This window comes from Orcinus orca, chromosome X (genome assembly GCF_937001465.1).
Source record: "Orcinus orca chromosome X, mOrcOrc1.1, whole genome shotgun sequence".
NCBI lineage: Eukaryota > Metazoa > Chordata > Mammalia > Artiodactyla > Delphinidae > Orcinus > Orcinus orca.
In genome coordinates this window covers 32,719,474-32,733,964 of record NC_064580.1, presented here as the reverse complement: position 1 = coordinate 32,733,964, position 14,491 = coordinate 32,719,474, and the positions used below count along the sequence as shown (strand labels likewise).

General features: G+C 34.8%; 1 protein-coding gene across 1 annotated transcript in view; it reads right to left on the bottom strand.

The window, feature by feature from the left end:
* The window catches only part of CFAP47 (cilia and flagella associated protein 47), a 541,109-nt gene that overhangs the window by 414,531 nt on the left and 112,087 nt on the right, over nucleotides 1-14,491 (bottom strand). Inside the window, 8 exon segments of the mRNA XM_049704952.1 lie at nucleotides 1,009-1,239; nucleotides 1,242-1,249; nucleotides 1,549-1,765; nucleotides 6,619-6,715; nucleotides 6,816-6,999; nucleotides 7,582-7,734; nucleotides 10,379-10,592; nucleotides 11,333-11,522. Of these exon segments, the coding sequence (XP_049560909.1) occupies nucleotides 1,009-1,239; nucleotides 1,242-1,249; nucleotides 1,549-1,765; nucleotides 6,619-6,715; nucleotides 6,816-6,999; nucleotides 7,582-7,734; nucleotides 10,379-10,592; nucleotides 11,333-11,522 (1,294 nt within the window).

Below are 14,491 nucleotides of genomic sequence, written 5' to 3'. Positions count from 1 at the left end.
AAAAATAGAGTACTAAAAACCATGAGAAGTTTATAACATTGTAATTCCACTTTTGACAAATGAAGCATTTTCACAGCATTTCCATGGCAGCCACAAGGGGGAAGCCCAGCCACTCAACACTGGCTAGGATGCAGAAATACAAGGAAAAGTACCTGTGCACTGTGCTTTTCTGACACCCTTAGTGTCATATCACGTGCTTGATCAGAACCTATAGCTGGAATGCAGATAATGTAACTACAACTGATACCTCCTGTTCAAAAAAACTGGAGAAGGTTTATCTAGAATCTCTGAAATCTGCAGAAATATTTTCTTTTTCTTCTCTGATCATTTACTCCACTTCTTTCTAGTTTGGGGCGGGACCCAGTATTTTCAGTATTAATAACAACAACAACAAAAAAGAGCTTGGTCAAATGAATCTGCTAAATATTGATAGAAGTATACCTCAAATGCTTAATAAATTATAATCTGGGATTGTGCTAAATCTATCCAGATTAATAAAACGATTAAATATGGTTATATCAATGATCTCCAGCCATAATAAAGGGACAGTCCTCCACTTCCACTTGTTAAGTTTGTCAACATCTCCACCTATATCTGCACTAAAATTAAGTGAACTTAAATTAATACTCGAGCTTGTTTATAACACTCCCTGGTACCAACACTGGTAGAGTTATATAGAAGTCACGATTTGGAAATGACTGATATTCACAGGAAAAGCACCTAAGGCAAGAATTCAATGAACCAGGACTCCTCTGTGACCTGAAGTATAGTCTACTTAGATCTCAAATGAAGACTATCTCTAAGTTAGAGATAAAGAGGGAGGGAGGGGGAGAGGAAGGGAAGGACATAGGGAAGGAAGGAGGGAAGGAATGTCCCATTGTCCCAAGACCATTTGTGATTTACTTCTACATTCTTATCACCATTATACAGTACACACTCCAGATATGATTAATGCCTGAATACATGAATAAATGAATGTCTAAATCAAACAACAGAATAAACTATTACCTTTAGCTGGACAAATGGAAAATGCCATCCCTTTTCCTGTATTTATCAGTTGCCATTCAAATTTGACAAAATAATTCTGATGATTATACAACCTAACCATCCCCCTAAAACATGTTTTCACCAAGAAGTCTTGTGGTCTCAGTACTAGCTCATTAGCAGATAGCTCAAGTTTTACTGGCAAGACAACTGCCATCACTAGGATGTGCCCACCAGGCATATTGTTCACTGACAGGTGAAAGACCTGTAACACAGCAAAGGCATCCAAATTTAACTAACACCTCTTAACTGAATGGTAGAATTCAGTTACATGTAAAATGTATATATTATTGATTGACATCAACAATTCTTAGTAAACAATATCAAAATAATTATGAAAGGTAATCAGACTACCATTGAAATATGAATCTACAAATCTACATATTGCTGCACATATAGTTTCTATGTTTGGGGACCAAACATAATATATACTACAATAATTGGGGTAAATATACAAAACGACATTTTGATTCTAGCAAACAGAAATTTGAAAATAAATCTTACTTCCAAAATTTTCCAATGGTGGGAGATTCAAATATCATTGAAACAGAAGTACTAGCTGTAGGTGGAATCACATATGAAAATTGGTTGGTCTTCCGAAGTTCTTGCAAATTGACATCTAACTGGATCAAAATATGAATAGGTAGCATATTAATAACATGTAATAGACGAGTATTTGTTGAGTTCACACAAACATCACCAAAGTTAAGGACAGAGAGCCCTGAAAAAATGAAGAGTTACTAAGCTTAATGTTGACAAACGTGTTCATTGACTTATTTAAGTTTTCATACTATATGCTGATCGATTAATTCGTTAAAAATAGTACTTAAAATAGTTACTATATATCAGAAATTATTAACAGAGCTTTTTATCTAAATGTCCATAATTTGAGGTGATTGGCCAAAATTCAATACATATTGTGATTATATGGAAAATTTCATGACAAAATTATTAGCACTAATTATAACTCAGTACATGAATTTGCATACTCCTACACCCTCTCCACTCCCATAAATGCATTTATGTTCACTTATCCAGAACTTACAGAAATTGGTAACTTCCCATGACTCACTGTTTAACTTTTAAGTTTTCCCCTTTAAATGCCAGAAGTTTTTATATCATAACAATCTTAATTATGTCTTATCCTGCTTTTTTAACAGCTTAATTTAATTTTAACTGGTATACAGCAAACTGTACATGTTTAAAGTACAGAATTTCATAAGCATTGACATATGTATACACCTAAATACAGGTGAAATACCTGAAACGATCACCACAATGAAGAGAGTGAACATCCATCACTCCAAAAAATATACTTGGCCCCTTTATAGTTTCTCCCTACCACAATCCTCTGTATTCCCCCTTTCCAGACAAACACTCATCTGCTTTATGTCATTATAAATCAGTTTGCATTTTCTAGACTTTAATATGAGTGGAATAATATAGCAGGTATGGTTTTTCTCTGATTTCTTTCACTCAGCAAACTCTCTAGAGATCCATTTAAGATGTTTCGTGTGTCAACAGTCCATTCCTTTATATTACTAAGTAGTAGTCTATTATAGGTGAATGTTTATGTATCACCTGTTAACACTTCGATTCTTCCCAGGTATGGCCTGTTAAAATTAAGGATGCTAAAACATTTGCGAACAAGTATTTGTTTGAAAATATGCCCTCATTTCTTTTGGATAAATATCTAGGAGTATAATGGATGGGTAATATGGTACATGTGTGTTTAAATGTTTAAGAAACTGCCAAACTGCTTTAAAGTGGTTGTATAACTTCATATTCCCACTAGCAGTGTACAAGAGTCCCAGTTTCCTCACATCTTCAGCAATAATTGAAATGGTAAGTTTTTCAGCCATTCTAATAGATTTATAGCAGTATCTCATTGTGGTGTTATTTTGTGTTTCCCTTACAATGAACAATGTTGTGCATCTTTCCATGTGCTTATTTGTCATTATATCTTCTATAAGGAAGGAAGCACATGGCTTATGATCTATTTTGATTTAGTTTTGGCACATGATGTAACTAGCACTACTTTTTTTTTTTTTTTTTTTTAATCACAGCCATACTAACACAGGTGACGTGGTATCTCATTGTGGTTTTGATTTGCATTTCACTAATGACTAATGATATTGAGCATCTTTTCATGTGCTTACAGAGCATTTTTATGTCTTCTTGGGAGAAATGTCTATTCAAGTTTTGTGCATTTTTAATTGTGTTTCTTGTTGTTGAGTTGTAGGAGTTCTTTATACATCCTGGATATTAATCACTTATCAAATATACTATTTGCAAATATTTTTTCATATTACGAAGGTTGTCTTTTCACTCTATTGATTGTGTGCTTTGATGCACAAAAAAGTTTTTCATTTTGATGAAATCTGGTTTATTTTTTCCTTTGTTGCCTATGCTTTTGGTATCATATCCAAGAAATCATTGCCAAACCCAATGCCATGAAAAATTTCACCTGTTTTCTTCCAAGAGTTTTATAGTTTTAGCTCTTAAGTTTAGATCTTTGATCCATATTGAGTTAATTTTTGTACATGGTCACATTCTTTTTTTTGCTTTTTGTTTTTGTTTTTGTTTTTAACGTCTTTATTGGAGTATAATTGCATTACAATGGTGTGTTAGTTTCTGCTTTATAACAAAGTGAATCAGTTATACATATATATATGTTCCCATATCTCTTCCCTCTTGCATCTCCCTCCCTCCCACCCTTCCTATCCCACCCCCTAGGTGGTCACAAACCACCTACCTGATCTCCCTGTGCTACGCGGCTGCTTCCCACTAGCTATCTATTTTACATTTAGTAGTGTATATATGTCCATGCCACTCTCTCACTCTGTCACAGCTTGCCCTTCCCCCTCCCCATATCCTCAAGTCCATTCTCTAGTAGGTCTGTAGCATTACTTATTGAAAAGACTACGCTTTCTGCACCTTTTTGAACCTCACTGCCTTTTACCTTTGTCAAAATTCATTTGTCCAATATATATAGGTCTATTTCTGAACCTTACTTATGTTTCATTGTTCTATATTTATGCCAATAACATACGGTTTGGTTTACTATAGCTTTATAATAAATCTTGAAATCAAGCAGTGTTTTATCTCCAACATGTTTTTCCTTTTTCAAAACTGTTTTGACTATTCTAATTACATTGCATTTCCACATGAATTTTAAAATGAGCCTGTCAATTTCTACAAAAGATCCTGATGGGATTTTGGTTGGAACTGTGGTGAATCTGTAGATTATATGGATCGTTTTTGCATATCTTCTATGTCTCTGCATAACTTTTTTTTTTTCTACATCTTTATTGGAGTATAATTGCTCTGCATAACCTTTTGAATAAATGGAATACAGGTACAATAACTGTTTTAGTGTCGTTGTCTGATAATTCTAACCTATGTATCAGTATTAATCAGATTTAACTGATTAATAATTCTCTTTATTATGGGTTGTATTTTCCTGCTTCTTATGTATTGTAATCTTTGTTTGGATGTCAATATAGTAAATTTTACCTCATTAGGTACTGGATATTTTTTCATATTCCTATAATATTCTTGAGCTCTGCTCTGGAAGGAAGTTACCTCAAAACAGACTGGTCCTTCCAGATCTTTCTTTTATGAATGTTACCCGGGTCCAGAGCCGTGCTCTAAATAGTAATAATTATTCTCCACTACTGAGGCAAGAACTTCCTGAGTACTCTGCCTCAATGTCCCATGAATTATGAGGTTTCAGTACTGGTTGAGGCAAGCAATACAGAGGTGAGCCAGAAATATTAAGACAGAGATACAAGAACAAGACAGACAAAGTGGGTCTAATAAGATCCTATTTATACCTAGAATAACCAAAGCAATCCTGAAAAAGAAGAGCAAATTTGGAGGACTTGCACTTACTGATTTCAAAACTTACCATAAAGCTACTTATCGACAGTATAGAATTGTCATTGGGATAGAAATACATATCAATGGAACAGAATTAAGAATCCAGAAACAAACCCTGACACATTTGGTCATTTGATTTTCGACAAAGGTGTCAAGGCAATTCAATGAGAAATGATAGTATTTTCAACAAATGGTGCTAGGACCATTGAATATCCATATGTTATAATATGAATTTAGACTCAACTCATACCATAAACAAAAATTTTTAAAACATAAAAAGGAATTGTAGGGGCTTCCCTGGTGGCTCAGTGGTTGAGAGTCCACCTGCCAATGCAGGGGACACGGGTTCGTGCCCCGGTCCGGGAGGATCCCACATGCCGCGAAGCGGCTGGGCCCGTGAGCCATGGCCGCTGAGCCTACACGTCCAGAGCTCTGCAACAGGAGAGGCCACAACAGTGAGAGGTCCGCGTACCACAAAAAAAAAAAAAAAAAGGAACTGTAGTCCTAAACATAAGACCTAAAAATATAAACTGTTTAAAAGAAAATAGGAGAAAATATTTGTGACCTTGAGCTAGCTAAAGATTGTTGGGCATGATATCAAAAGCATGATCTATAAAAGTAAAAAATTTAGTAAATTCGATTTCATTTAAATTAAAAAATTCTGTGCTTTAAACAACATTATTAAGAATATGAAAAGAAAAAAAAAGCCACAGACTTAGGGAAAATATTTGGAAATCATATATCTGATAAAAAAAACTTGTACTCAGAATACATAAACAATTCCTACAACTCTGTAATAAGAAGGTAAATATTCAAATTAAAAATTGGGCAAAGACATTTCTCCAAGATATACAATTTAAATAGTTGTACCTCTAAGTAAATGCATGAAAATATATTCAACACCTTAGTCAAAAAGGAAATGCAAATAAAAATCACAATGAGAGAACATTTTGCACCCGCTAGGATGGCTGTAATCAAAAAGACAGAAAATAATAATTGCTGGTGAAAATGTGGAGAAACTGTAACCCTCATACACTGTTGGAGGGATTGTAACTTGGTGCAGTCACTGTGGAAAATTTTTGGCAATTTCTTTAAAAGTTAGACACAAACTTACCATATGACTCAGCAATTCTACTCCTAGGAATCTAACCAAAAGAAATAAAAACATATGTTCACTCGAAGAATTATATGTGAGTGTTTATAGCAGCAATATTCACAATAGCCTCAAACTGGAAATAGCTCAATGTCCATCAACTGGTAAATGGATAAACAAAATGTGGTATTCCTAATAAAATGAGATACTATTTAGATACAAAAAGGAACAAAATATTTATACCTACTACCACAAGGATGAACCTTACCAACATTATGCTAAGCTAAAGAAACAATATAAGGGAAACCACATATTATGATTTCTTTTACATGAAATGTTCAGAATAGGCAAATCTATACAGATAGAAAGCTAATTAATGGTTGCCTGGGGCTAGGGCTGGGAATTGGGAGTAACTTGTATATAGACATGAGGGTGATGGCAGCACTGTAAAACTGAATTGTGATGACAGTTGCATAAACCTGTAAATTCACTGAAATTCATTGATTTTCATGCTTTGACCTGGTGAATTTTATGTAATATAAATTATACTTCAATAAATCTGTTAAAAAATTGTTCATTAGGTTTTTATAGATTCTTACCAACAATTACTTGATGAATTTGCTTTGGTGTCAAGATTAAGCTGCAATCATGTTTTTCATGGGGTGAGGATGGGTCTGATTTAAGTCCTTTGAGAACCTGTGAGAAATCACATTATTCCAAAATTAATTGTTCAATATTAGCAAAAGGTATTTTAAGAATTCTCATGGTATAATAAAATGTAAAATATTGCACATGCCTTTCTTCTCAAAGACTTTGTCTCCGTGGATGCTATATTTCTGGTACTTAGCAATTGGTTACACTGGATCCAATGCTGTGCTGAAGATAACTCTTCTATTTCCGCTTCTGAGAATGTGGGTGACTTTAGACCCGATGCTGGCTGTAATCCTATGTCTGTATCATTATATGAGTACATGTGTTTCCTAGTGAAATCATAATAGTAATTAACTGAGGCTAGGTCTTTTAGAAAATACATCAGTAAATCCAAATATTCCCCATAGTACATGCTGTTACTGACCCACTCAGATCCACTGAAGCAGACGGAAGCACTAATCTGCATAAAATTGCCATCTGTTAAGGGACCCCATTCTCAAACACCTCCTCAAGGTGTTTAATTTATGCTCATGGTATAATTTATGCTCAAAAGACCCTAGGTATCAGGCTGAGAGTAAACTTTATTTGAAACACATTATTTCTGAGTTCTCTCTTCTGCCCTCTCCTGCTTTCCTCATATTGTGCAGGTTTCTCCCAAAAGAACATTCTCCAAAAATCACATGTGCTGGAATTCCTGTCTCAGAATCTGCTTCTGGGGAAGCCCACCCAAGACATTCCCAAATCAGAAGTAAAGAAGGAAATAAATGCAGTTAAAGTAGTTCAATGTTTTGCTATTTTCATACATGAAAAGTCATTTAAATCACTAAAAAGAACCTAAAGAGTAGAGAAAAAAATTCTGGCTCTACAGGCACCATGCTCTGTTTCATACTGTTTGAGGAAGTGAACTTTACCTCTGTTCTTCTTTCTGCAGGCGCACATTTCTTAAATATTTAATGTATCCTGCATAATGCTTTTCATGTGCTTTCTTTTCTATTTTTTCAAATTTAGTATATGCAAAATCAGGATCCACATAGTTATATCTTGGAATCTTTGTGAAAATAGTCCTACAATATGAGCAACACATGTTAATATTTAGGTGTATATATATATGCATTTATTCAATCAGTATTTACTGAGTGCCTCCTATGCCAGGAGTTGGGCACAGAACGGTGAACAGGACAGATTCTAGTCCTTTTATATACCAAGACATTATTACATGTAGAAATAGAATGACATCTAATTTTCTTCTTAACCTAATCACAGGAAATCCCTAAGGTCACTGGGAAGAAGTAGGACCTACCCTAAACCCACTCTTGGGGAGTATTAGTCAAGTAGGCAATTTGGGCAGTTCTAGATTACAGATGGAACTAATAGTTAATTACAGATTACAGATGGAACTAATAGTTAATTACTTTTAGATCACTGTGATCAAAATCATGAAAGAATATATAGAATAATAAATCCTTTTGTTAAATCATGCTTTCTTAATATCTCAGAGCTTATGAAATAACCATCAGCAATAAATCTATACAGATAAAAAAAATCCAAAGAAGAACTGCAAACTACTCTACATCTCACATTCACTCAACTGGTGCATGCACTTCCTTTCACCTACCACATATTTTCCATAAAAACAAAAAGTACAATTATTCACATCTTTTGGCCTTAGGCTACCTCAGTCTTCAGCAAATTTTATTAATCATTGAGATTCTCACCCTTAATAATTAACTCCTAAGTATAAACCTAGTAGTCATATACAGTCAAATGAAATTTAATCTAATATCTAATATTTCTTCCTGTTTTTGATAATTCCTCAGTGGTAACAGTAATACAGCTTGAACTGAGTTAAAGACTTTAAGAGAGTGAGGCAATAAGAGAGAAACAAATGCTTTGTTACTCAGATAGTTGTTGATATATTTAAATCTCCCTTCAGGCTCTGGGATCCTTAACCACCTTTAGAACCTAGAAATAATTCCTATATCTGAAGTCCCTCTCTCTGTAACAAGGAGAAAAGGAGGGACTTAAAAAGAAGTAGTACAGGAGGTGCCTAAAGTGACACAGAGCTGCTTACTAACATATCTAAATGCTTATCAGCTCCTTAAAGAATAAACTTTAAGAAATACCTCTGCAACTTTGAGTAGGTGATTTTTTTTAAATGTGCAAAGTACAGACAACAAAAATTACTATGTAAATAAAGCATTTTTCCTCACTTATTTATTAAAAAAATTTTTACTGAATGCTTAATATAACACACTATTCTGAACACAAGACATATACTGCATTAAATAAAACTAGACAAAAATTCTTACCTTATTTTCTTCTCAAAAATTGAAAAGGTAAAAAGCATTAAAAAATAAAACAGCAATTATAATTACAACAACTTAATACACTATATAATTTCATTACTTAAATGTTCATTACTATTTGCTAGCCAGAAAATAACTGGACTAAATTTTGTATTTCTATTAGCATGGAAAAGAGTAAATTGAGAAAAATAATTATGGCCATGGGATGCTTACGTTAGCCTTCTTCAAAAAACTCCTGGCATTTTGAGATCATCTGATTAATACTTAGACAGGAACAAAATGTTAATGTTAAATTAACACATTATATCTCTATATAGATATATTTGTATAAGCATAAGAAATAATTGAAAATGATACATTTAAAAATTATTTCCAGCAGCTACCTCTGCAGGGTGGGATGAGTTTTCTTTTTTATACTGTATAATTATTTAAAATGGAGTCTGCATAATTTTTATGCGTGTGTGTTTTATGGTACTTGTCAAGTAAAAAAAGAGAGATAAAGACTGCTGTTGATGGAATCTGTAAAATAAAATCATAAAATAGACTATATAAAAACCCAGAATTTTCCAATTGTGGATAATAAAACAATTATAGACTAAAAAATCAAATGGTATTTTAAGAAAATGACTATAAAAGTAAGTGAACTTGAAGACTCACCAAAGGTAAAGAGACAAGTAGAGAAAGCCCAGGGACATGGTCAAGTTTAGACAGTTAAACAAGCAGGCAGAAAAGAAACCCAGTTCATCCTCAAATGTATAAAAACCATTCCTGAGCTAATGGCCCAAATAAAGATGTCAGGTTGACTGGGTTTATTCTCACTAAGCATTGACATGGTAGTAATTTCTTTGAAAATGGGGTAATTTTTAAATTGAGGCTTACTATCACTCATAGTCCTTATAATTGGGGAGGTTTTAGTTCACTTTGGTAAAGGTTATTGAAAATGTGACTTTGAGGGGACTGAACAAAGATGATAGCATAGGGATGAAGATAATGACAATGAAGACGAGAACAACTTGTTTATCACAGTTTAAAATTTTTAATCTTAGATAAATTCAGGCTCTCAGCCATAATTAATGAACATGACTACTCTGAGGACTGTATACATTTCCAAAAGTGATTATTTCTATTCTTCTTCTCTACTTGTTAACAGCATATTTTAAGAATCATCTGGTAAACCATTCACAAGTCCTGGCAAGTACGCAATAGAGATGAGAGGTTAGATGATAGCATTCAGCAACCACTCCTCTGATGTAAAAGAAAAAAAAAAAAGAGAGAAAATTAAATTTTGCTATTATTATTATTACCATCACTAATTTGTTACAGCAGGATCTGATAAGATCTCTGCATGTCATGCTGGTTATTGTATCTTACAAAATTTCAGGTATTTAATATAGTACATTACCTGAAATGTTTATGCTCTTCTCCAGACCAGATACTTGCAGCTCGGTCATTGGGAAAGGCTATCAGAGCATCCTTTATTAACTCCTTACTTGTGTTATGATTGTGAATGTGGTTCGTGGTTGATTGAAGCATTGCGACAAGTACATGGTCCTTGTATTTTGCCAAGTCTTTCACCACAAACTGTCCCACAGGATTACTGATCAAAGGGGATATACCTTTTAGAGAATTGAATATTAAGTGTAAATATGTTTTTTTTAAATTTCCATGAATTAATTACTACACTAGACCACTGGTTCCAACTTAAAGCTAAATCCCTAAGCAAATTCAGAAAATATGAATAATTCATTTAATAAATGGATCTACATAAAACAATTTAGCAAAATAATGCATGCATAAGTAATAAAAATGCATGCAAAAAAACTAAAACATGGTAACTTGAAGGACTGGGTTGGCACACATGAAACTGAAATTTTTATACGTTAAAGAGAGTTGAATATCAGCAATTTCATATGGGTCAATCAATGTATAAGAGATAACTGAGAATTAGTTGAAACAGCAGCAACCAGAAAATCCACGGAATGGTCAAAACCAGTTTACAATATAGACTCAAACAAAGAAGTAAAAGAATAAAATATAAAAACCATTAAAATATTTAATAAATTTTATAGATCACTAAACCAGTGCTAGTCAAAGTTAGATCCTCAAAATGGCAGCATCAGCATCTACTGGAAACATGTTAGAAATACAAATCTTTGGGCTCCAACAAAGACCTACTTAATAATCAACGCTGGGACATAGGACAGTGATATGTTTTAACAGGCCTAGATGCACGTAGAAGTTGAGAACCATTAGATTAGACCACATTTGATATATACAGCTAAGCATTAGTATGTTAAGATAATCTTGTATTAACCAAAAATAGATAAATAAATGGTAAGCACCCCCAATAGCATACCAGGATTAATTTTCATCACAACTTTCTTGGTGGAAGGTTTGCAGACACTACTGAAATATAAACGTATCTGATGGAAAGGCTTCAGGGACGAAGACTGCAAATTTTCATCTGTCACTGAGCCAATAATCTCTATAAATTGCTTCACTTTAAAGACTCCAACTTGATGTGGAATGAATAAACATGCCACATTCTGAAAAAAGAAGAAAAGTGACCAATTGCTATAGGCTGAATGTTTGTGAACACCTAAAACTCATATTTTGTTTTTTGCCTTTTTTTTTGCCACACCGCACGGCACACGGGATCTTAGCTCCTCAACAAGGGATTGAACCCGCACCCCCTGAAGTGGAACTGTGGAGTCTCAACCACTGGACTGCCAGGGAAGTCCCTGAAACTCATGTTAAAAACTCGTATGTTAATGCCCTATGGCAGGGGTCCCCAACCCCTGGGCCACAGACCAGTACCAGTCCCAGTCCGGTCCATAGCCTGTTAGGAACCGGGCCGCACAGCAGGAAGTGAGCGGCGGGCAAGCAAGCGAAGCTTCATCTGTATTTACAGCTGTTCCTCATCACTCGCATTACCGCCTGAACTCCACCTCCTGTCAGATCAGCAGCGGCATTAGATTCTCATAGGAGCCCGAATTCTACAGTAAACTGCGCATGCGAAGGATCTAAGTTGCAGGCTTCTTATGAGAATCTAATGCCTGATGATCTGAGGTGGAGCTGAGGCAGTGATGCTAGCACTGGGGAGCGGCTGCAGATACAGATTATCATTAGCAGAGAGGTTTCACTGCACAGAGACCATAATAAATTAATTGCTTGCAGACTCATATCAAAACCCTATCAGTGAGTGGCAAGTAAAAACAAGCTCAGGGCTCCCACTGATTCTGCATTATGATGAGTTGTATAATTATTTCATTATATATTACAACATAATAATAATAGAAATAAAGTGCACAATGAGTGTAATGCACTTGAATCATCCCGAAACCATCCTCCCCACCCTGATCCGTGGAAAAATTATCTTCCACGAAACCGGTCCCTGGTGCCAAAAAGGTTGGGGACCATTGCCCTATAGGATAGAATTAGGAGATCCGAGCCCTTGTTAAAGAGGGTCCACAGATCTCCCTAGCCCCTTCCACCATGGGAGGATACCACAAGAAGTCTGTGACCAGGAAGAGGGCCCACACCTGACCATGCTGGCACCCCAATCTGGGACGTCCAGCCTCCAGAACTGTTAGAAATAAATTTCTGTTGTTTATAAATTGTGCAGTCTATGGTATTTTCTTACAGCAGCCCAAATGGATTAAGAAAAACTATTGTACTGTTAGGACAAAATAAAAAGCAAATCAAAAAATATTGCTTATAAAACTTTAAGGAAAGCTTATTTATCATGGTGATATGAAAGTCTTTAGAAATATCATATACAGAATTGACAAACCTTCAAGATACACATTACTGGAAAATTATCTAAGAAAAAATTAAGATTAATGGTACTGAAGCACTTCCAGAACGGCAGATTAAAGACCTCCAAATAGTTACTCATCCACAAACAGAAAGAGAACACTAGGAAAATTGTCAAAATCAACTTCCCGGATATTTGAAAATTACCTAAAATACTGCAAAAGTCCAAAGAGTATTTATTTTTTTTAAATGGCTGAATTCTAAACAAAGAACAGGCTTTGTGGCATTTTTACCTACTGTAATCACATCCTCTTATTCCAAATTCGTGCTCTCCTTGAAAAACAACAGCCTTGCAACTATGGTAACTGTGAAAATGATTAGCCTAGCAGCCATCGAGGGAGAATGGGTTTAAAACTCTCCGAAAACCCCATCCCCAGAGAAGTGCTCATATGTGTTCTGTCTGAAAGCTAGCTGAAAAGCCTAGTTTGAGAGCATGGCTTTAACTGACCTGATTCAGAGCTCACTCTGTGTGAACAACTCTCTCCCTAGGGTTTTGCCACCCTCCCCTTGAAAAAGAATCAGCTGCAACTGTTGAACATCACAGCAACCTGAGATAGCATTAGCATTTAAGGCTAATAAGAAATAAGAGAATAAACAAACAAAGCCAAAAATGTTCAGAGGGTATTAGAAAAGCTCTGACATATTCCTGGCAATCTAGATTGCCACACACACGTGCAAGAGAGTGTATATCCCCAGGAAAGATTTGAGAAAGATCTAATCTGTCACCTCTGGCTGACTTTGGGACTCGGGACAAGGAGGACCTGAAGCCAGAAAGAGTTGTAAACTACCTGGTAGAACACTGAAGTCATGGCCCACTCAACACATTTATACAGAGGTACTCAGCAAAGGCTGTGAGACATATGGAATCAAGGAATTTAAGGGAGTCTCTGCCCAATCAATAGCTGACCACTAAATTAATTGAGAAACACTTGATAGTCTGCACACAGCAAAGAAAACAACCTTTTCAGAATTAGTCTAGAAAGACACTAAACAAATAAAACAACAACAACAAAGAGCAAAAATCCTATGGGAGATCTGATTTCCAGAGTTCTCAAATTATATTATTTAAAATGCCCAGTTTTCAACAAAAACTTACTGGACACTCAAAGAACTAGGAAGTTACGGCCAACACACAAGAGAGAGGCAATAAACAGAAACTGTCCCTGAGGAAAAACAACTGTTGGACCTATTAAACAAAGACAGTAAGTACAGTACTATAAATATGTTCAAAGGACTGAAGAAAAACATGTCTAAAGACTTAAAGGAAACATGAGAACAACATCTCACAAAATGGAGCATATCAATAAAGTACAGAAATTGTTTAAAAGAACAAATAAAGACAAGGGAATGTAGGAAACTCACAAGTATGTGGAAATTAAACAATACACTCCTAAGCAACTAATGGGTCAAAGAAGAAGTCTCAAAGGAAATTAGAAAATACTTTGAGATGAAGAAAAACTAAAACTCAACATACCAAAACTTATGGAATGCAGCAAAAGCACTGATTAGAAGTAAATTTATAGCAGTAAGCACCTATATTAAAAAAGACAAAGGCCTTTGTCATGTAATACATGAAATAGAGAATAGAAAACAACAGAGAAAATCAACAAACCTGAAAGTATGTCTTTGAAATGATTAATGATATTGAAAAAAAACTTGAGCTAGACAAACCTAGCCAACAACAACAACAACAAAAACT